Source organism: Trichosurus vulpecula, chromosome X (genome assembly GCF_011100635.1).
Source record: "Trichosurus vulpecula isolate mTriVul1 chromosome X, mTriVul1.pri, whole genome shotgun sequence".
Lineage (NCBI taxonomy): Eukaryota > Metazoa > Chordata > Mammalia > Diprotodontia > Phalangeridae > Trichosurus > Trichosurus vulpecula.
Genome location: NC_050582.1, coordinates 20,575,295 through 20,600,117, shown reverse-complemented (window position 1 = coordinate 20,600,117; position 24,823 = coordinate 20,575,295). Strand labels below are relative to the sequence as shown.

The 24,823-nt window shown below is 39.3% G+C and overlaps 1 protein-coding gene across 1 annotated transcript in view; it reads left to right on the top strand.

Moving 5' to 3' along the window:
• LOC118832811 (connector enhancer of kinase suppressor of ras 2-like) overlaps positions 1-24,823 on the top strand; it is a 566,603-nt gene that overhangs the window by 236,865 nt on the left and 304,915 nt on the right. Inside the window, exons 3-4 of the mRNA XM_036740170.1 lie at positions 5,940-6,142; positions 10,831-10,918. Coding sequence (XP_036596065.1) covers positions 5,940-6,142; positions 10,831-10,918 — 291 coding nt within the window. The remainder of the gene's footprint in view (positions 1-5,939; positions 6,143-10,830; positions 10,919-24,823) is intronic.

The window sequence follows — 24,823 nt, the reverse complement described above, 5'->3', positions numbered from 1 at the left end:
CCTACTCCTGTTTGTGCAACTAAATAGATCTAGGAGAAGTCACACAACTGTGCTGACTGGGTCTGCTACAAATTTGTTGTCTAATCCCAACTGGGCCCTTAATTCAAGCAAGGCAATCTCTTTATTGCTAGCTAATTGATTCTCTCTCCTACTGTCTCCAATGACTACTATAACCACTTTCTTCTCTCCTCAAATCTCCCATAGCATGCCTCCCCTCCCCTTTTGGCTGAAGTGAGATTTGAATGAAAACAGTCAAAATCATTCATCCTCATTTGACAAACCTTCCTCCTCATCTCACAACTCATTGACCTCATACCCCATCATTTCAGCCTTTACTTCAGGTTCTAATGAAGAGGCAGCTGCTCTCACTCATGCCAAATCCTCTACATGTACCCCTGATCCCATCTCCTCCAGCAAGACTGCCCCCATTAGCAGCCCTCCCTATAATCTTCAATTTTCCCCTACGTACTTGTTTTTTCCCTGCTGCCTACAAACATGCCAAATTCTCCCTTATCCTTAAAAAAATCTTCACTTGATCCCCTCATCACTGCTAATTATCACCCTACATCAAATTTTTATTTCTCAGTCCAACTCCTTGTACAAGCTATATATACTTGGTGCCTTCACATCCTCTCCCCTTATTCTCTTGTTAAACCCTCACGATCTGGCTTCCCACTTTATCACTCATCTGAACCTACTTTCTTCAGTTACCAATGATCTCTTAATTGACAAATCTGATAACCTCTTCCCAGTCCTCACCTTTCTTATCCTGTCTGCAGCATTTGACACTGTTGATTCCCTCTTTCTCTTGGAAGCTCTGTCCTCCTCATTTACCTGTGACATCTCAGACTGATTCTTCTCAGTCTTCTTTACTGATTCATCATTCATGTCACATTCAGTAAACGAGAGTGTTCCCTAAGTCTGTGTATTAGACGCTCTTCTCTTCTCCCTTTATACTGTCTCATTTGGTGCATTCATCAGCTCTCATGGATTCCATTTATTATCTCTCTCCAGATGACTCCTAGGTCTCTATATCCATCCCTAATCTTTTCCTGAGTTCTAGACTTATTCCCAAACCGCTTATTAGACATTCATAGTGGTCATTGCAGAGGCATCTCAAACTCAACATATCCAAAACAGAACTCATTTTCTTTCCCAACTAAACTTACTGCTCTTCCAAACTTTTCTGTTCTTGTTGAGGGCTGCACTGTCAATCTACTCACCCAGGCTTGCAGCTTCAATAGCATCCTCAGTTTCTCAGTCTGACCCTTCTTATATAATCAATTGCCCGATCTTGTCATTTCTGTCTTCCCAGCCTCTCTTGCATGCATTCTTTCTTCTCCACTCATACAGCCATCACCCTAGTTCAGGTTCTCATCAACTCTCATCTCGACTATTACAGTAGGCTCCTATTTCATCTCCCTTTGCTGTTGTTCATTGGTTTCTGTAACCCCATTGGGGGTTTTCTTGGCAAAGACACTGGAGCGATTTGCCAATTCTTTCTCCAGCTCATTTTACAGATGAGAAAACTGAGGCAAATGGGGCTAAGTGATTTGCACAGTGTCACACAGCTAGTAAGTGTCTGAGGCCAGAGTTGAACTCTGATCTTCCTGGCTTCAGGCCCGGTGCTCTATTCACTGCATCAGCTAGATGCCCTATTTCATTTCCTTACCACAAGCATTTCCCTACTCCAATCCATATTTCACATGACACCAAAGTGATTTTGCTGAAGCACAAGTTAGATTATGCCATGTCTCTACTCAGTAAACGCTAGTGGCTCCCTATGACTTCTAGGATCAGATATAAACTTCAGTGTTTGGTATTTAAGTTTCTGTACAACCTGACTCTATGCCATCCCAATTTTCTCGTAGCACTTAGTACAGTGCCTGGTATATAGTAGGTGGTTAATAAATGTTTAGTGATTGATTGATATTTTCCCCTCCATGAACTCAGGGATAGAGTCCTAATGGGTTACTCCCCCTTCTGCACCTGTATCTTGTGCCTTTGCACTGGCTGTCACCAACTCTGCCCTCTCCACCCCCACCCCATGCCTGGAGTGAACTCCCTCCTCACCTCTACCTCTTAGAATTGCTGATTTCCTTCAAACTTGACTCAAATGCCACCTACTACTCAGATATTACTGATGCTCCTTATTGCTAGTATACTTCTTCCCCAAATTACCATGCATTATATTTATCTGTCTATAGCTATCCTTGTCTATCTGTCTTTCTTTTTTATCTATATGTTATCTGTCCTGTTAGAAAGTAAGATTCTTAAGGGAAGGTACTACTTCACTTTCATCTTTGTATTCCCACATATTAGCACAATGCATTGCAACCAGGAAGTACTTAATAAATGGTCGTACCTTGTTGATTAATAGAATATTTAATCTCTTATGATTTACCACCTGTTGATGTTATTGCTTAAAATAAAACTTGGTGATTATTTTAGGATTTAAATTGCTCATGTTTCCCCTACCTTGTTATTGCAGCTAATTCTGAAGTTGGCTTATTATTTTTATGATATTTATCTATTGCATTACTTTTTTAAAAAAATTATTTGTTTTAACCAGCCAAGATCTAACTTTTCACACTTCTACCCCAACCACTCCCACCGCATTCAGGACACAAGACAAAAAAAACCTTTACAAACATATATAGACAATCAAACAAATTTTAACATTGATTATGTCCAAAACAATTCTCATTTTGAATTCCGAGTTCTTCACCTCTCTTTTAGGAGATGTGTAACATGTTTCATCATTAGTCCTCTGAAATCCTGATTGGTCATTATGCTAATAGGACTTCAACACAATAGTATTCTGTCACATCTATAGACCATAACTCAATGATCCATTCCCCAATTTATGGGCACCTCCTCAAATTTCCAATCTTTGTCACCTCAAAGAGAGCAATAATTTTTTTAGATCCTTAGAATTTATTTTGCTTAGAACTAATCTCTCCCTTAATCTACCCTCCCTCTAGTTTACCTTCCCTCCTTCTCCCCTTTCTCTCTTATTTCCCTGTTGAGTGAAATGTATTTCTGTACTCAGCTATATGTACATGTATTTTTCCTTCTTTTGACCAATGTCAGCTGCTCCCTTCTTCCCCTTTCCTCCTACTTTGTATGGATATCTACTTAAGCACCCTGATTATGTGAGATAAAGTTCCCTGACTTTCCTTTTCCTTCCCTCACCCCCAGTATATTTCTTTTCCCTTCTCTTCCCATTCTTTTCTTAAGATCATCAAAAAAAGATCATCAAGACATAACAGAATCACTCCCTGACCTTGTCAATTTGGACTTCTTCTATGAACCCTGATGATGATAGGGTTCAGAGGGGACACTTACATCATCTTCCTATATTTGAACACAGGCAGTTTATCCTTTTTTTAATCCCTTATATAATTGCTTATTTGGGTTTACCTCTTTATGCTTCTCTTCACTCTTGTGTTTGAACTTCAAAATTTCTATGCACTTCTGGTCTTTTCATCTGGAATGTTTTAAAAGTCCTCTATTTCATTAAAGGTCCATTTTCCCCTGTAGCATTACACTCAGATTTGCTGATTAACTTATTCTTGGCTATAAGTCCATATCCTTTGAGTTTTGGAATATCATATTCCAAACTTCCTGCTCCTTTGTAGTTGTGGCTGCTAAATCATGCGTGATCCTCACTGTGGTACTTGAATTCTTTCTGGCTGCTTTCAGTATTTTCTCTTTGACCTGGAAGCTCTGGATGTTGGTTATAATGCTCCTGGGAATTTTCAGTGGATTCTTCCATATCCACTTTGCCCACTGGTTCTAAGAGATCTGGGTGGTTTTATTTTAAGATTTCTTGAAATATTATGTCTAGGATCTTTTTTCAGTCATGGCATCCAGGATAATCTAATAGTTCTTAAACTTTTTTCTCAATTATTAGTTTGCCAAATCAGTTTTTTTATTATGATAAATATCACAATTTCTTCTGGTTTTCAGGTCTTTTTACTTTGCTTTAATATTTCTTGTTGCCTTATTGAGTCATTGCCTTCTATTTGGTCCCTTGTAATTTTCAGAGAGTTTGTTGCTTGGGCAAGGTCTTGAACCTCTTGTGCCAAACTATTAATTTCTTTCCAATTCTTTCTTCCATAGCTCTCATTTCTTTTCCATTTTTCCCTCAAGAACTCTCATTCCATTTACAAAATCACCTTAAAACTTTTTAAAAGTCTTGCTTCATCTATTCCAGGAATTCTATTTGAGTTTGTGCCCACCTGTGTTTTTCTCTGTGGCTTTGCTTGTAGATGGTTTGGAGTCATTCTCTTCTGTCTTTGTGTCTCAAGCATCCTTGTTACCATAATAACTCATTTTTTCTGGGGTTCTTTTTATGTTTTCCCATTCTCCCAGCCTACGTCTTGACTTCAGACTTAATGTTAGGGCTGGGCTCTGCCACACTTCTGGAAGAAAAATCTGGGTTAGTCATGTTGTTGCTTTCTTGGAGTATTCAGTGTTTTATTATTCCGGGATCTCAGGAACAGGCAGGGACCTGCAAGTTTTTTTGTGTTCCCAAAGTGGTCTGATCCCGAACAAAGTATGATTGCTGTTCCCCTGGTCTGAGCTCTGCAAGTTCCTAACCTGGGTTTGAGACTTTGCAAGAGTAGAATACTCCTGGACTCAGCCACTGTCAGCTAGCTGAAAGGTCTGTTTTCTCAGAGTGGCACAATTATAGGCTCCCCTTTGGTCTTGAATTCCTCTCTCAAGCATTCCTCTGCAGGCATTGGCCTATATACTGGAACTGAGACCCTGCTCTAGCTTGGGGTCTGAATCCCAACACCATATACAGCTCAGGGCCCCCTTACTCATCAATTATACTCTCTTATGCAAGTCCCTTTCTTAGTCCACCTGGATCTGTGACCCAGAACCTGGGTAATGAGTGACAAAGCTGACAAAACCTGTCCCCATCACATTGACCTGGTATGATATGGGACTAGTGGTATCCCAGACCTCCTCATGCTTTAGTACAGGCCTGGACACTGAAGTATTATGAGTATAGTATGCCCTGTCTCCAGTGTCCACAGGCTTCCCATTTCCTATGCCAAGCTGGGCTGCACAAATGACTCACTAGGCCTTTTTTTGGATTTTCCCCATCAAGACTTCTGGCACATTTTCTAGATCTGTTTGGATGAGTTTGTGGAGGGGAGCTCACTGCACTGCTTCCTATCACTCTACCATGTTTAATCAGATTACTTTTGAAAAATTATGCCTAATTTACTACGTTTAATAGGGCAGGGACTTTGGAGGCAGGGATTGTCTAAACAATAGATGGAGTAGGCTGTAATTGCTTGTGTGGCATGATTAAAGGAAATGCCAACTATTTCTGCTCCAAAATATCATCCCCACTACTCGATAATTTGTTCTTTTAGCTCTCTGTCTTTGAGTTTCATAGGCTTGTAGCAAATACTCCTGGGAAGGGTCACATCATAAGGTGTTGAGATTGTGTTAATATTTTATTTTTTATCAGGTAGCATCTTAGCAGGGATTAGCCAGTATAGGATAGGCATCCTTGAGTAGTTAGCAGGATAAGAGGGAGGAAAAGGACTTTGTAAGGGGAGGCATTTACAATTGATATCAAGATGAAAAGAAAGAAACAAAATTTGACAGTGGTAGCATATCTTTTAGGTTATCATGGCTGTTTAGGGCTGAAGTTAAAATCCAACTAATTGGTTGGAGACTCAGCACAGTACCATGGAATGAGTACTGGGTTTAGAGTCAGAGAATGTGGTTAAAATCCTAGTTCTTCTATTTCTGCTTGTGTAATATTGGACAAGTCACACCCCTTCTCAGGGCCTCAGTTTCCTCATCTGAGGTCCCTTCCTGCTTCTAATTCTGTTATCTATGATTCTGTGAATATACCAAAGTGCTTAACCTTGTGTTTTCTCTCCATCCCACCCTCCCTTCTTTGATTTCAGAACCATGAATTAGAAACTGAAAATCTGAGATCTCTTGCTCACAAGCTGAATGTGGCCGCCAAAAGCCTACAGGGCTTTCTAGCTGGACGAAGGAGGAGCGGCCTCACCGGTCTTAGAACATACAGACAACTACCGAATAACTGTCTCACTGCTGTAGTTGACCTGATTGGTGTTGCCAAGAAATTACTGGCCTGGCTCGACAGGTAATTCTAAGCTTGTGATCCTGAAAGTCCTGGAGTAGTTCTGGCTGACTGGCTTTTTGTCTCTCCCACTTTAGATTATAGTTTGGAAATGTGTCAGTTCTTTGACATTTTATAACCTCTGATGTCTTACATTCAATTTTATTTTTTGCAGTGCCTCTTCCCATTAGGCTCAGCTAGCCCTAGGATGAAGGGGCAGGCTACAGCGTGGTGATCTGCCTCATTAAACAAGGTAGATGGAATGGAAGAGACCAGGGTTTGAGTCCCAGCTCTGACATGAGCCTTTTGACCTTAGGAAAGTCATTTCCCTCATTTGGCTCATCTCTAAATGAGAAGAATGATCTCTATGGCCACTTCGACCTCTCATATTCCATGATTCCATTTTAAAATCAAGATCTATAAAAGAGACATATTGAGAAAAATGTAGACTTTACCAAAAAAAGTTATGTGCTCCACAAACTCATTTACTTTAGTTTTCATTTAAATAGTTAGCACCAGTGGTATACGTAAGGAAAGATAAGAATTATTGCAGCTTTTGAGGGGTATACTTTTGCATAAAGCACAATGGGAAAAGATCCAAGAAGGTAAATATCAAAAACAGAGGCCCTATGGTTAACCTAGATATGTATCCAACTTTTGATCATTCAGGAGTTGGTTCCAATTGTGCTTTACACAGGCCTCTTATTTGTCCTTCTAAATAGGCAGGTAAAGAGAGAAAAGTCTTCATATGTTACTCCACTGTCACATATTGGCCATACAACAGTACTGGCCTGTTAGGACTAACCTTGAACTATTCATAGCAGCCAAAATATTAGAGCTTCTTCTATGCACACTGATTATATCTGTGACTTGGGCTAACCAAGATTTCATCTGTTGTCTATTTTACTCTAGGTAACCAGGAACAGGCTTTAGAATCCAGTGTCCTGAATTCTGGTCATGTTCTGTGTTTAGGGATGATATGAAGATGTCCGTTTCTCAGCCACCAAATTAGATTTGACTCCACTCATTTCTGACTGAAAGACTACAGTCAGCTCTCAATTATGTGCACTAAGAGAATGCTAGTGTGGATAATATGCCTGGGGCTTCCCTCCTAGCTATAGCAAAGCTCCAGAGACAGAGAGATCAAACAGTAGGAGATATAGGAGTGCCAAAGTGCATGTGGAAAGAGTGTGGCTAGGTCATGAACTCAGACTTTTTTTTCAGCTCCTTTTATAGTCCGGTCTCCCCTCCCTCCCATTTTGCAGATAAGGAAACTGAGGCCTACTTTCTAACAGGCCACTTTTCATTTGCTTATTTTCAATCAATTCTTGATTGACAAAAATAAATAAATAAACACAGAAGGAGGTTACAGCTGCTACAGTCAGAGGAAAGTTAAATGGAAGTTTCTGCCTTTTCTTCCCATGCCTGCTCCAGTCAGTTGACTGGCATTTCACTGGAACTGCTCAAAGAATCCTAGGATTTTATAACTGGCCAGGACCTTTAAGATGACCTAGTTTAACTCCCTCACTTTACAAATGAAGAAACTGAGGCTGAGAGAAGTTAAGGAACTTGTCTGAGGTAACCCAAATGATTAGCAGAAGGCCTGAGGTGAGAACCTATGTCTCTTGATTCCCTGCCTTTCCTGTTATGCCATGGGGATCAGAGAAGGCATAACCCCTAGGATCTCTGTAACACAGCATAGGAGGTCTGAGAACTGAAGAAAAGGGGCACCGATTAAGTGACAATGAGAGGAAAGGACCCCCAGCAAGTGACATGGAATCTATAACATGTATAATTGAGAGATGACTAGGTTCAATTTTCTTATTTTATTCCTTTCTCACAAAGTATTCCTTCCCCCCATCAAATTCATATTCAGTCATTAGCATTAATGAACATTCTTTAAGAATCAGAAGTTTGAGAACTTCTAGAGCGCATGTTAGCGGGGAGGGGGAAGGTTTGCCTTCAGCCCTGTTCTTATAATAAATGTTCTTCAAGGCAATCAGAGACCTCTTTCAGAAATGACATAGTCTTCATCAAATGACCTCATTGGCCAGTCTTCCAAAATATCAAATTTATATCTATGAGTTTTTTAATTAACTCTTTGATAACTTAAAACCTTGAGCATTACAGATTTCCAAAGCCATTACTTAAAGGGCCTCAGGTTTCCTTACTTAATTTCCCCTTTGTGCCGTTACCACAAAAGATTCGGAAAAGAAATTCTGAATCACCAGGTTTCTGAAGTTGTGATGTCAGCGAAAGAGGTATTGTGGCCCATGTGTCTAAAATACAAGGTGGGGTGCTTTGTATTGAGGGTGTTTGCTGTAAATCCTTCTGTTACTTTCTGAGCCTCAAAGCTCCAATCACATATGATTTTGCAAAGTTCTTCGAGGAAACTCCAGATGCCGTTGGAAGTTGTGCCAGTGACTCATTAGGGATGCTCTTCTGAGTCAGTTTCAGAGCAGATAGCAGCATGGGGTTTGAACACAGTTGGGGCCTTGAGATGGTGTGTTTCAGCGGAGGTACAAATTGGAGAACTCAATCATTCATGCCCATTAACACTCCTGGTTTAGCTTTTACCTGAGTGGCCTAGCCAAATTGCATTTCCCATATAGTAATTAGATTTCCCCTTTTCAAAATTGCCTGGTGAGGAGTGTCAATTGGTGGAGGTGCTCCTTATTTTCTCTCTGAAACTTGTTAGAATAGTGTTGCTGGGGAAAAGTGGCTTCTGTGTTTCAACCAAGAATTGGCTTTATCTCTGTGGCAGGTGAGTAAAGCCCTATATGTTTAGTCTTTGAAGTGTTCTGGGAATCTGCAAGAGAAAAATGCTATTAAAATGTAAATTTTCAATTATTAGTGTTAATATTGAATTTCTCTCAAATTGAGATTCAAAGGTATTATTTGACCTGGTTCAGTCTGGCTTAATCAAATCCATGTTTTGAGGCCTAAAATTCATTTCAGCTTTATTAAAAAGGAGGCTATAGATCTGATGAGTCATCTCTGTAATAGAGGTAGAGACTATTTTGGAGAATTGGGGCTAATTCAAGAGTTTAATTCAAAAGCTCCTCATGAAAACAAAGAAAAAAGTCCTGTCACATGGCCTGCTCCCAAGAGTAGTCTCTTCTTCAGGTCTTCTTTGTTTGCTTTTGTTAAATGTTCATGGCCTCCAGAGTGAGTTATTTGGATTTGCTGACATCAAGTTAAAAAGTAGAAGAGATTAGCTTTGCAAGCACTGCAAGCCTAGGTCTGCATAACAACTTCATGTTAGGACCACTTTCTGAACACGAAACCACTGGGCTTTGGTTTTGTTTGGTCTTTACATAATGTTCCCAAATGCCAGTCTTGGAATTTCAAATTCATTTTCAGCAAATTGCTTGCTGTGTTCCAGGCACTGTGCTAGTGCCAGGATTAGAAAGACAAAGTATTCCTGGCCCTCAATGAGCTTATTTTCTACTGGGAGGATGCAACATGGACACAGAGACATGTAATTAGGGTTAGAGAATGAAAGGGACAAAGGTTTGAACCAGACAAAGTGCTCTAAGACTATTGGAGGAGGTTGTGAGCACTAATAGCAGAGGGATATATTGATTAGTGCCTAAATATTACTGTTCTTGTCCAAATGTATATATACATACATATGTATATCTTATGGAATTTACAACTACAGAATTCAAGAAAATAATTTCTAGAGAAGAAATATATCTAATAGTCATTATAAAGTTTGGAAATTGAATATCATTTAGCTGAATGTGACCAAGAACTTATAAATTTTGTATGTTTAATAGTAAGGTCCCAGGGCCTCACTTCAAATCGTGTCATGGTCCTTTTGACCCTGTCTCAGTGGTCTACTGGCCATTGGTCCAGAGTTCCTAATAGCCTAGCTGAGCTGAGGTGGGGGGTTGGTGGCAAGGAAGGGGAAGGAAAGGTCAAGAGAATTGTGCCCACATGTTTCATGCCTGGAAGGAGCCATAGGAAAGTATCTTGTGCTTTTTGGCAGCTAGTGTTGCCACATGGAGGTTTTATAAACTTAATTTTAAGAAGTGTTTTGAAATGTTGCCCCAAACCACATGTACTTCCAGAGTTGGCCTCTAAAAAATGAGCCTTCGATCAATGAATTCTCCTCTCCCCATCACCCCCAAGGGCTGGCAGCATTACAACCTGCAAAGCTTGGATCAGAGGCTTAAATGGCTCTTTCTTGCTAACTCTTGAAATAAAATTGCATTTCTCCTGTTAAAATAAATATGGATTTGGCACTATGTTGCTTATTAATTTATATTTACATAGGGTACTCTGAAAACACCCCTCTTATGAGTGATGGAGCAGTCTTTATCAAAGGCACAGTGGCTTTGTTACCTCATCCAAAATCCTGTGGGTGTTTGTGGCTCCTATCATGCTAGACCCGTAGAGTACTTTCCGGATCCATGTTATGGGACAAATTTTGTGGAAGTCATAGAGGATATCTCTGTGACCAACACAGATAGAAGCTTTCTCCTAGAGAAAACATAGCTGTTACTCTCTGACATGGATGTTTGAGATCTAGAGTTTAACAGTCTTTTTTGGAGGATGCTCTAATGACTCTAGCCATTGCAGATTATCACTGTTTTAGTTTCCCCAGAGGATTAATTAGCCTGTTATTGGCATTAGGTATAAATGGCAAGAGATAATGCTCAGTGAAACCCAGATTGATAGGGTCTTCTATTACCTTTCTCTGGCAGGCTTCCATTTGTCACTGTGACAGAATACGGGGTCCTGAAAAACAAGATTGTTCAACTCTGCCTGCAGTTAACGACTATTGTGCAACAGGTAAGTGCTGGTTTAGCAGGTACTAAGCATGAGTTATTCTTATTGCCCTACATATTCAGGCAGGTACCAAGGCTTGTTTATTGTTCCTTTGCAGTGTCTTTTCATACCTATGCTTACTTTTCTAATTGTACCAATGTCACCTTAGTTCTGGCCTTATTACCTTGCACCTGGGCTACTGCAGTGTTGTTGATGTTCAGTAGTTTTTCACTTGTGTTTGACTCTTCATGACCCTGTATGGGGTTTTCTTGGCAAAGATACTGGAGTGGTTTGCCATTTCCTTCATTAGTGGATTAAGGCAAACAGAGGTTGAGTGATTTTTGCCCAGGGTCACAAGCTAGTGAGTGTCTGAGGCTGGCTTTGAGCTCAGGTCTTCTTGGCTCCAGGCCCAGCACTCTATCCACTGCAGCGCCACCTAGCTGCCAGACTGTTGCAGTAGCCCCTTTGTTTCCCTATTTCCAACTTCTTCCCCTCCAAACAATCCTTCACATTGCTACCATTTTAAAACATCGATTTATGCACAAGACATCTTTGCTCAAGTGCCATCATCGGTTCTCCATTTTCTGCAGACTAAAGTTCAAACTCCATAGCCATACATTCATAGCCCTGTACCACAGTCCCTACCTAGCCTTATCTCCCCTTCTTTTCTTAGAAACCCCTTCCGCTCTAGCTAACCTGTTCTCTTTATTATTCCCCAAACATTTGATTCACATTCTCACTTTGGAATCTTTGCTCATTTAACCCTTCGATTTATCTATGTCCAATTTTTCCTTCAGCGCCTGGCTTAAGACTCATGTTCTCTCTTAAGCTTCCCTAACCACACCAGCCCTCAGTGACTGTTCCCTTCTCTAAACTTTAGCCGCACTTACTTTTTGTGTCATTCATTTGATATTTATATCTTTGATTTTTTTTGTTCTGTCTCAGCCACATTTTGAGCTCCTTGAAGGGAGGAACTTTGTCTCATATCTTTGTGTTTCTGTGGTATGGAACAACTTAGGAATTCAGTAAAGCTTTATTAATGATGGAATTCACAAAGATACTCCATGACAGTAGTATCAAACTCAAATAGAAATGAGAGCCAATAACCCATACATAAGGATTCCTGCAGGCCATGTATTGACTTAGAAAACCACATGTAAACATTATCTGTGTTTTATTATATTTTTATTTATTTCATTAGATATTTCCCAATTACATTTTAGTCTGGTCTGGACTGCACATGGGAGCATTGTCAGCCACGTATGGCTTGTGGCTTGCGTATTTTATACCTCTGCTTCCAGAACATTTCACTCTTATCACAGCTATTATATCTGTTAATATGCCACTTCTTATATAAAAAAATAAACCCAATTCCAGTTGTGGGAGTGCTGCTGCTTCTGTCAAAAAATAGAGTAGCCTCTTTTTGGATCCATGAATGGTTTGAAAACCATATGTATTATACTTCTTTTTGTCAATTCATAATTTATTTTTAAGTTTTGAATTCAAGATTCTCTCCTTTCCTCCCACCTCTCCTTCACCTCCCAACTCTCCTCCACATACTGAGAAGTTAAAATATATGATATCAATTATATATGTGAAATTATGCAAGGCATTTTTATATTAGCTGTATCACAAAAAAAGAAGAAAAAGAAAGTGAGAAAATTATACTTCGATTTGTGCTCAGAGCTCATTAGTCCTCTCTCTGGAGGTGAATAACATTTTCCTCATCATGAATCTTTTGGAATTGTCTTGGATCACTACATTGATCAGTAGCCAAATCTTTCATAGCTGGTCATCATTACAACATTGCTGTTACTGTGCACAGTGATCTCCCAGTTCTCACTTCATTTTGCATCAGTTCTTATAGTACTCACCTTGTTTTTTCCTGAAACCACCCCTGTCATCATTTTGTATAGCACAACAGTAGTCCATCATAATCATATGCCCCAATGTGTTCAGCCATTCCCCAACAAATGAGCATCCTTTCAATTGCCAATTCTTTGCCGTCACAAAAAGGGCTGCTAGAAATATTTTTGTAAATATAGGTCCTTCCCCTTTCTCTTTGACCTTTTTGGGGTATAGATCTAGTAGTGGTATTATTTTCCAGAATGTTTGGACCAGTTCAGTACTCTACCAATAATTCATTAGCGTACCTATTTACCCTCATCCTTTTCCACATTTGTTATTTCTGATAGGTGTGAGGTGGTACCTCAGAGTTGTTTTAATTTTCCTTTTTCTAATCAGTAGTGATTTAGAGCATTTTTTCATATGACTATAGATAGCTTTGATTTCTTCTGAAAACTACCTTTTCATATCCCCTGACTATTTATCAATTGGGATTTCCCTCATTTTTATAACTTTGACTCAGTTCTCTATATATTTGAGAACATGAAGCCTTTATCAGAGAAACTTGCTGTAAAATTTTTTGATATTACTTCATTGTCTATGGTACCTTTTACCAAAATGTACTGATTATCTCTTTTAATTAAGTCTATTTTTGCTTTTGATTTGTTGAGATCATGATTGCTACCCCTGCCTTTTTTACTTCAGCTGAAGTATAATAGATTCTACTCCTGTCCTTTATTTTAATCCTCTGTTTGTCTTTCTGTTGCAAGTATGTCTCTTGCAAACAACATATTATTAGATTCCTGTTTCCAGTCCATTCTGATATCTGCGTTCATTTTATGGGTGAACTCATCCCTTTCACATTCACAGTTATGATTACTGTGTATTCCCCTCCATCTCTCTCTCTCTCTCTCTCTCTCTATCTATCTATCTATCTCCTGTGTCTCCCTCAAAAATCTGTTTGGCATCTGACTAGTGCTTCTCTTAATCTGTCCTCCCTTTTATTATTCCCTCTTCCATATATTTTATCTTCTTCCTCTCCTATTTCCTTATTGGGTAAGATAGATTTCTATACCCAGCTGAGTATTAGTATATATTCTTTCCTCTTTGAACCAACCAATAATGAAGTTCTCTTTCTGAGAAGTCGTCCAACCCCTTTTCTGTGTCTGGGCTAAGAGCTCCTGAAGCTGCTGCTGCTGTCACAGCCGCCTCCAAGGCCCACCACTGGTGTTCTTGCCACATCTTGGTCCTATTCCCAGCCCAGTGTTACAGACCTCTACTTTGGACCTCCCAAGTTTTCTTAGGTTGGATAAAGGTCTCCTTCTAATTTTTGTTGACTCCATCACTCCAAAATTTTATTTGAGGCATTATTTTAAAATTATGGGTCTTGGTCTGAACTCTGTCATCTTCTACAATAACCCTCATATTTCTTTAATATCACCCTTCTATCTAGCACAGTGCTAGGCACCCAGGAGATGAAAAAAGAATGGAAGTTTCATGGAGTTAGGGGTGAGAAGCTGTGGTGGACAGGAGCCTCTTACTGTTGTAAATCCCTACAGGGACTTGTCAGTCCTGGTTAGCCCTCTACCCAGGTTCTTTTCTTTCCTAAGCCTCAGTGCTTGGTCTGACCATGACACTCCCCTGCTTGAAAAACTTGCCTGCTTTCCTTCCCCTGTCCACCAGTTCCCATTCATTGGCTTCATCTGAGATTGGCCTCCTCCCCTATTCCCATACAGATGAGAACACATCCTCACATCATCTCCTCCCTCCTCCTGGCCCTGCAGGAGCATGGGATCCTTTTGTAGCTTTTAAGGAAGTTCCTATGTTCCCAACCCCTTACCTTTTTTCATTTATACCCTGTAGGGAAAGATAAAAGTGTACATAGGTGCCAGTGGTGGCATTTGGGACACACAAAGGACTAAGCTGATATGATTCATTTCCATTTTCTGACGGAGGCACAGGTTCACTGGGGTGCAGAGAAGTAAAGACCTCTGGCTGGGAGGTGAGAAAATCGAACAAAGGATGGGGTTGCTGAAAAAAAAGACTGGAGTCATAGCCATGGGGGTTTACTCTTCCCTTCTCCTTTGCCTCTGTGAAACCCTTATTTGGCCTAGTGCTGAGGGGCGGTAAGAAGCGAGACTAGAGTTGGAGAAGGAGGGAGTCATCAGAAGCAACAGCAGGACCTCCAGTATCAAATGGAAGGAAGAAGTCTACTCAGCTGGGGCTAATAGAGGGCTATGACTATGTGTGGGATGTGCTTATGTTATTTAGAGATTGCCTGTATATAATTTTTACTTGCTTAACCTAGCTCCTCCTTCCTTGATCTTTTCATTTGAACATAACTGTGGGGAAGAAATTATGTAAGTATTTTGGTCTTGATCCGCCATCACCCTCATTGATCTTAGAGATTCTCATCCCAATTTACTCACAATCACTGACTCACCCAGAGTTATACAGCAATCAATGGTAAAGTTAATTGGAATCTCTATTTGGTAACATTTCTGTTAGCTGGTACCATTTAAAAAGAAGACAGCTTTAAGTGAATCTGCAGGTGGCATGAGTACATTTGAAAATTGGCTCCCTCTTGCTCTTACAACGTTCTTGAATAGTGGCCTTTGTGTTTAGGGTATCCCTCTTTTCTGAGTTTCAAGTTTGGGGCTCCACCATCTTTAGTAAAGATAGGGAACACCTCTTTTTCTTGCCACAAAATTTGCAGTGAACTTAGCAGGCAACAGTCTTGTGACCATAGCCTAGGGAAAGGAGGAAGGAGATAGAGAAAAGGAAAAAAGGAAATGAGCGAATTTAATTGAATACTGGGTTGAAGAGTGAGGGATGACCAGCTCTTTCCACTCCAGCTACTTCTTTAAGTTAACTCATTGTCTGCCCCAGCAAGGACAAACACATTAGAAGACTCCTTGCTGGCCAGGTAATTGCTTTTGCTATTTCAGGGCAGGAAGAAAAAACAGGGGAGGAAGAGAGTTGTACAGGGAAAACATTTTTCATAATGTTCTTCTCAAAGTGAGCACAAAAGTATGTACTGTGTGTGTGTGTGTGTGTATGTTTTGTGGGAGAAGATAAGTAAAAACAACATACTTTTTCAAGGAATTCAGAGTATAGATTGTAAAATTGTATTGGTCATGTGGTCATAGGAGATTAAATCTATTTCCCTAGAATTTATCTTTAATTCCTTCAAAACTGTTCCCATTACTACTGGACTCATTACTCTGATTGCTTTGGTTAACTGTTTGAAGGAACTGGCCCCAACTCCTTTTCTTGGTTTACCCATCTATGATAAATCCAATCAGAAGCTTTCTTTTGGTCACCCTTTCATCTCAGTCTATAGACATCAGCCTTCTGGACCATCTATATTGCTTAGGTCTCAAAGCAAGTATACCCCACCTTATAATACTTCATCAGCTCATACCAAGTATTGAACCACAGCATACTAACCAGGTACTATATAGGCATGTAGAAGAACCTGAAGACATGTTATCCCTGATCTTAAGGGACCTGTGATGTATCATGCCCTTCTTTTTCCTCCCCAACATTTTTCTGGACCACTGTTTCAAGACACTTATGCCTCTTTGGTTTTACCATTCATCTGTGTGATCTAAGCCTGCAATAAAATGGCTTTGCTGTCTAAAGTTTTTTTTAAGTATTCAGTGCTTTAAGTGCTGCTAGCCAAACCAACTTGATTGAATACTTTTTGTGCCACGTGGGGGAGGAATGAAATTAAGAGAGATGAAGACAATTTGACCCCAAAGTTCTAATAAAAGTATTCTGTCATTACATATTTTTGGCCTTCATAAGGATGCCTTTCTGTTATCTTCCACTACCTAACCTTATGCTCTTTTATAGCAAGCCTGTACTTTTAACAGAAAACCTCTCAGTGTCATCAATCTCAACTTCATTTAGTCGGACAAATGATTCATTAGAAAATACAAATGAAAATATATCACTGTTTCTTCCATTAAAGACTTTGGTCTTTGCATATGAGTTATATATTAACTTTTCAACCCAGTTTTGGGGTCTAGACTTGTGATTTTACATGTGCAAGAAATGTCTGAGTGCAAACTCTTGCACTGGCAACTTGATTGTAACTTAGTCTTCAAGAGTTGCCAGGAATATTAGGAAGTTGAGAGGCCAAGAAGTATTAAGATCTCAATTTTGCAAATGAGAAAATTGAGGCTTATAGACTTGCTTAAGGTCACTGAGCTAATAAACTGCAGGTCCAGGACTCCAGGCCAGATCTTCTGACTCCAAATCACTAGGCTTTCTAGTATCTCACTCATAGAATCTCATTCTTCAAAATTCATTCATTCTACTAAGAACAAGAAGAATTTAGAGGTTTTTGTAGTTACATGAGATTTCTTTGTGCTTTGAAACTAAAATATTTGTGGACTCAGAATGAGACTCAAAGGAGCAGATTTACTGTGCACAAATTAGAGAAATCTCTGAAATGATTCACTGATTATTATTCCTGTCATCTTTGGAGCCCTAATGTTCAAAGTGACATGGACACTAAGCCACCTGCCTGTGGAAGGGCAGGGGTATTCTCACAAAACACAGTGGGCAGCTTCATTTTTTTTGCATTTGGTGGTATCATCTGACCACTGACTTGGACAAAGGGTAATTATTAACAGCTTGGTGTAGTCCAAGGTTGACCCCAATAGCACCCTAGAATATGTGTCCCCACCCCATCAGTGATGGCTAGCAGCTCAGTGACTCCGGCAAGAAAGATGGTAGAGGTAGTGGTAAGGGACTGGCCATGGATGAAAATCAAGTCTCTATCCTGCCTGATTCCATGCATATATCTTAGTATAGCATCTTCAAGCAGAGAGATTATGTAGCTTATAGGAGATCTGAAATAACTCTATATTGTACCAGCAGGTGGGCCAGCATAAAACCCCCAGCCTGCTAAACAGCACAGGGGGTGAGAACTAAGCCCAGAATGAACTCTGCCTATTCACAGGGGAGAAGGTCATGCCACATTCCAAAAAATTCAGGCAAACCTATATGTCATGCACAGACTACATAAGATGGAGAAAAGGCACTGTGTTCAACAGGAGACAAGGGCTGCAACAATTTTCTTGAATAATCTTGAAGGCCCTATGCTGCTGTCTAATACATAGCACTATTAGTTTGCCAGGCATCCAAAGCCACATGGAAGACCAAGACCTCACAGATAACAGGATTTCAGATGTACAGCCAAGAGAGACCTCAAAGCCCATCTAGTCCAATCTCCTCTTTTCATAGATGGTGTGTGTCTTATGTGCAACCAAGGTAGGATAGCTGTGGGAGCTAGGTTGAGCAACACAAACCCTCGCTGGTATGCAGGGAAGGGTATCCTGATGCTTTGGGAGGTATGCAGGTTGGATTGGCTGAGCAAGCTGTGACCCTCATGGGAGCCTCGACTTTGGATGAACACTTTTTTCTAGTGTTCCTGAAATGTGTTTGATGCTTTCTGTGTTAATCAGACCTGTCTAGCCTCCCTTCCTTCTCCTTCTACCTCTCCACCCATTAAAATATAGGGTAGCCTTTTCAGTCAGGAGATACTCCAGAGGACATGTCACATGTCTAGAAATGTCTGTTACTTACTTCAAAACAATAGTTCTGATTTTTATCTAAAACTCTCGAATCTATTTAGAAACCTTAAATTTGCATCCCAATGAATTCCACTGAATAAATAAAATATGAGACGGGTGGTGGTTTTTCAGGCTGCTTCATGGCAGCTCCTGAAAGTCACCTGCAGGAAATGTTCCAGGGGATATTGCTCTATACATCACGTACTGGAAGGGAGAAAAGAGCTAAGTGCACCTGGCTTCTGTTAACACTTGTGCTCCGTGATTTATTGTGCTTTCAAGTCACCTCTGGGAGCAAAGGGAAAGAGAGAGAGAAGTGGGAGAGAAAGACTTACTGCTATTTCATTATAAGCCTTCTTCAGGGCTCATCATTTTAATCTTGGTGTGGTAAATCCTGTGCCCTCCTTTAATATACCATATTCCATTCAGCTGGTAACTTTTACATCTAGTTCTTCAATTAAAATAATCACACTTAATATGCCCTTCATTGCATTGAGGGGACACCATCAAGGTTCAAAGTGTCTTTTAAGTCTTTGTTGTTACTTATAGGTTTTTCCAGGATAACTTAGGTGGCAGAAAGAACATTGGTTTCCCCCCTTCCAATCACTTAAACAATTACCTTTTGTTCTTCTAATAAAGGAGTTTTCTTCATTGAATTTAAATTAAGGAACAAATACCTGTGTATTCTTGAATCCAGTTTTTAGGGAATATAAAAATACAAGTTCCTAAGAGTTCCTAACTTCATGTTTTCAGGAAATATGGGAACTGAAAAGGGTTGGTGTTTTGAACCGTAAAACTGAATCATTTGTAGGAAGAGTTTATTCCTGAAACACAGGTATTAGATTCAAACATTTCTTTGGGGGGAAAATTGAAAAATCAAATTTGTACCAGAATATGTGGATAAGTGGTGGATGTGTCAGAAAGTCAGAGTAGGGCTCTCTAAATTGTGTAAAGGAAGGACAGCTGCCCACAGAGTCCCATGGGAAACTGAGCAAGCTCAAGAATAACGAGATAGCACATACCAACAGACATCCCTCGAGATCTTGAAGGTAGATCATACTTTAAAAGCCAATTGAGAGCTAAACACCTTGGAAGCATTTTCATTTGGTGCTGGGACTCCTTAGGAAACTTTTAAAGCTATTGGAGTTACAACTCAATATAAATCGATGAGAAAAAAAGTATAGCGACTTAGAGTTTATATAGCAATATCCATATATTCATAATCTAGCTATCTTCATACACACACACACACACACACACACACACACACACACACATACAGAGGGTGTCTCCAAAAGTCTTAATGCAGCATTAAGCTATATACAGGGCTGGACGCTTTGAGGAAGAAAGGTGCAGGACAGAAGACATATAGTATTCTACAACTATTGGAGAGTAATAAGGATGCGGTTAGGTTCAAGAATAGTATGGCATCTAAATAGGCAAGTGTCCTCCTGGTAGATGCCAAATAAACTGTTGACAGTGGTACTCTTTAATCTGTAGCTTCTACTGGAACAATTGTACTGAATAGGAGATATAACTTGTTTGAACAGCACCATTAAACCTTCTTTATTTGTAGGGCTCCCAGATGCTCTCCTGACCAAGTACTAGCCACACCCGGCTCTTGATGGCTTCCTGGACTATGGTCCTTTGGGCTGGGCTAGTTATGAGTGAATAGTGTCTCTATCAGTCCATTTCTATCAATGATTTGTTGCTGACTTCTAGATAATTTCTTAATTACTTTACATTTTGGCTTTCTCAGGAAAGGGCCAGCCAGAGGGAAGATTATCAGCTAGGTTGTCAGTTTGTTGGTTGAAACCCTCTGTCCTTCCATGAAGAATCTATGTTAGTAGATTCTTGCTCATCCTGTAGGTTACATATGCAAATGGAAGGCAAGGCTTTTGGAAACTGCTTTTACCCAAAGGAATAACTCAAATATGAGAATTACATATGTTCTCAATTGCAGATATGGTGGCTCTTTTGGGGCTCATGGGGGCTTGTGGCATCTGTCAAGATGTACTACATAGGTTACTACATTTATCCACACCATGCTTAGCCTTAGGGCTTTACATGACCTTCCCTCATATACCACTATCTATTTCAGTGTTATAAGGATTTAATTGGTCTGATGATTTTAGGTCAAGAACTCTGTCATTTTGGTATTTGTATCCCCTACACTTACATATTGTCTGTTACAAATTAGGTACTTAATAAATGCTTACTTGCTTGGCTGATTAGAGGTAAAATGTATTCACTTTATGGAATAGATATATTCCTGAAAAGTTGGCCCTTAAGTAAATTTCTGTAAAATAAAATCTTATTTTTTCTATTTATTTCCTTCTGAAATGGATGGTGGCTTGCTATGAAAAAACATTTGAGCCTAAAGATATAATAAAAATGATATTTAATAATGTAGCAAATCCTCTTGGAGCACATATATAGACTTTTAACATGTCTCTCTGCTAGACCTCCATTATACAACTATTTATTAAGCACCTACTATGTTCACATACTGTCTATAAGGGAAAATTATATTATTTGAATAGTAAAGCACTCAAAACAATGAACAAAATATAAATACTGTGCCAAAGTGCTTATTTTTCTAAAAAATTTGGTTTCCAAATAGTAAAGAAGAGAAGAGGCTATGTATGACTTAGCCCTTTAAATTCAGTCTATTGATTTCTTGCCTATCCTAAGGCACATATTCCCTTTTAACACTAAGCTTTTAGCTCTTCTTTCTAAAGGATTTTTTAAAGTGTTATATCTGTTAATTGTCTATTAGTAGCTTTATTTGGACTGTTCAAGTGTTTAATATCCTTGGTAAGTTCTTTATGTTACCTTTTGCACAGTGGGGTAGCAGGTGCTGGTAGAAGGACCATTAGCATGTTTTATTATTTCCACCAACAGAAATTTACATTTGGTCTGTCTCCATTAAGAAAGATACACCTTACTTCAAGCAGTGTGAAAAATTTCTTCCATGTCTTCCATGGATTTTCATAATGTCTTCAGCCATGAAATCCAGGGAATGGCAAAAATTTACAATAGACCTTTAGACCACTTTGCAAATGCCTTTGCAAGAACTGGTAGTAGCCAAGAAAACTGTCATATATTCAGATATCAGCTTTACAAAGCAATTTATTAAATGTCTAACTGTGACATGTTTGTGTAATGTTCTGAAACTTGCCATCAAGAGGATACATGTTGTCCCTATCTACACTGGACTCTTAATACTCTGGAACTTAGAAATACATTTATAAAATCATTGTAAATTTCCCAGAGAACAGCAACTCGGTAAGCAATTGCTCTATTAATCAAAGACTTATTTGGAATTATAAGATGACAGTGTCTTTTTAAATCTGCCAATAGAATTCTCAAAGAAAACCTCTTTGGACAAAGAATTCCATGGAGACCATTTGAGATAGACGTTTGTCACAAAAATTTTGCCACTTGGCAGCATTATAAGATGGTAGTGGGCAATTATTTTGTAAAATTGGACACATTTAAGCTGGGTTTGACAGCAATAAGATGTCCTCTTAAATAAAATGTTGAGAGTAAGTAACTGATGTTTTCAGTATTTAGGAACATCATGAAATGTCCTGGTATTAAACATAGACTTAGGTATCAAATTCAAGACTCTAGATACTAGTGTCTAGGCTTAGGTTTCTAAACTTTTGGAATTAAGGGATTTTATCTGGAGTAGTTCCTAATTATCTGATTTCAATGAGACCTGGAGTGATGGTCCTCTAATCATTGTTTCTTCATTGGCTCGCCCACCCGGCTTGAGGCTATATGAAGACCAGACTGGTAGGGAGTAAAGTAACAGTTATTCAGTGAATTTAGGCTCAGGATTGCTGAGCTGAGTTTGTGGAATTATTTGCCAAGGATTTATCCTTACCAAACATTCAAGCTGAGGGGGGGAGGCATAAAAGTCTAGCTCCAGCACATACCTGGCTACTTGTCTGTACTAATCAGGGATGCCTCTATGTGTATGTATATTTAATGATGCCATTTGAGGAGTACCAGAATGCTCCCTGTCTTGGTAACTTGTAGAGCTTAGAAAAGAAAGGACACGTGAATGAACATTTTTAAGTTTAGGTTTTTAATCTCAGATTCTGGAGATCTTAGGAAATTGGGTGTGAGGGCCCAATTTGGAAAATGGGGTTGCCATTTAGTATTTCAATGGACCAACCTCGCTTCCTCTTCTGCAGCACCCCCCTCTTTTGGACTCTCCAATCCCCACTTACTGCAATCATATGTCTTTTCCACTTCCAATCTGGCAAAAGTTTTTAATCCAGCAAGAAAAACCTCTGGAGAGCCATTTCCTGTAGGTATCAATCCGTCTGTCACTGTGATCCATGTGGAGGTTAGAATCGTTTTTCACTTTATAAGACCTAGCTCACAGAGGAAACAGCAATAATTAAGTGCTAAAGAAGAGCCCTGGGAGATGTGGGGCTAAAAGAGGAGCAGAAAGGAACTCATTTAACAAAATAAGGGGAAGAATGGCCAGTGGAGGGCTTAGTGACAGCCGTTCCAAAAATATCCACAGAACCACAGTAACTAGACAAACAAGAAAGGCCTTGGTAAGACCTAGCTAGAGGATGCCAAGTCCCCTTAAAGGAGGTGCAAGAGGTAAGGAAAGGCTGATCAAGATCTTCAGCTTTCTATCTGTCAGTCATCCCAGACCCAGAGGAGGAGACTGAGAATGCCCTAATATCTTAGAGAGCTTGAGAGCAAATGCCAATTGTAATAGAAGGACCACCACCTTCCCTACGACCTCTGCTGAGTCACAGAGATTGAGAATAAGGAATACTTAGATAAGTCAGCCATCTGTCATGGAACCTTCTATAGAAACTGCATGACCAAATCAGAATACATCTTTGCTTCTCAGGGGGCATACTAGTGAGGGGCATGATTTTAGCCCTTGCTTGAGCAATACTTTCCAGTTTTAAACCATTACTGATAATTAACATGGTTAATTCTTAGTCTCCTTACTTAGGGAGAGCAGCAGAAGTAATTCTAAGCAGCAGTTAAATGGAGTAATTTTTCTTTGGCTTTGGCATGTATCCTATTGGATTCCACCCAAAAGTTTACTTACTTCTGAATATGTGTGTGTATGTGTGTATTATATATATATATATATATATATATATATATATATATTGCTGAGGCTGATATTGACATTAATGTGATTTCCTGATCATACATGAAGATATCAGGAACATGGCTTGAAAGTATGTATGGAGTAGGCCAAAACTGACCTGGATTAAAAACTTGATCTGATTATCCCATGTAGTGGCTAATCTGTGTGTGGATAAGTAAATGCAGACAGGTTTTCTCATTTTCATTTTAAGAGCTATGGTGAATAAAAAGGTGTTGATGTCTGGCACTGGCCCAACCCCTACAAAGTTGACTCTGTTTTTTTATCCCCCAAATGCCCTTGAGCCCCATAGTGTGTTCACATACCTGTGTGAATATAAACACTTCTGAAAATGCCACTGGTAGGGTTCCACTATCTGGATCCAACATGCCGGGCAAAGGGACACATGGGCACAGGACTAACCCATGTGATGTCACTAAAGGATGGGGCTGAGGTCAGGACCTAGTTTCCAATGACCCTCTTCTTTCCTAACAAAATTGTTAGGAATGTTCTAACTAGCTTGTATAGACTATGGTACAAAGTATTTTTTTGTTTTAATTTATTTTTAGTTTTTATTGCTATCTTGTTTTTATATCACCTTCATGTGCAAATCTATTCTTCTTCCCCACCTTCCCAGAAAGTTATCTCTTGTAAAAAAAATTAAAAGAGAGAGAAAAAAGTTTAATAAAACTAACCAGCATATCAACCAAGTCTGAAAGATATGATATGCGATGTTCTATACTCATAGTCTTCAAGCTCTACAAAGAAGGAAGGAAAGTATTTTCTCATTCCTTCTCTGAGCTTGGTCACTGTAATTATACAATGTTTAGTCTTTTAAAACACATTTTATTGATAACTTTTATTTATTTATCATCTACACTTCTGACTTTATCCTTCCCCTAGCCCCTCCCAGAGATCTGACCCATATAAGGAAGGATTTTAAAAAGAAAGGGAAAAAAGTTCATCAAAACTAACCAAGCTATCAAAAAAGTCTGACATTCTGTGCAATGTTGAACATACATGGTCCCTCCCCTTCCACTTATACAAAGAAGCAAACAAAAAGATATATTCTTATATTTTTTCCTCTGGTATAAAGTCTAGTCATTATAATTACCAAATCACCAAAAGGTAATTTAATTATTCTGTTGTAGTTCTTTCCATTTTTGTTGTTCTTTCTATTGTTGTAATTTTTGTATATTGTTCTGCTTATTTCATTTTGCATCAGTTCATAAATCTTCCCTTGCTTCTTTGTATTTATCATAGTCGTTGTTTCTTACGGCACAGTAACATTCCAATACTTTCCTGTACCACAACTTGCTTAGCCTTTCCCTAATTGATAGGTGTCTGTTTCCTTTGTTTCACTTTGTT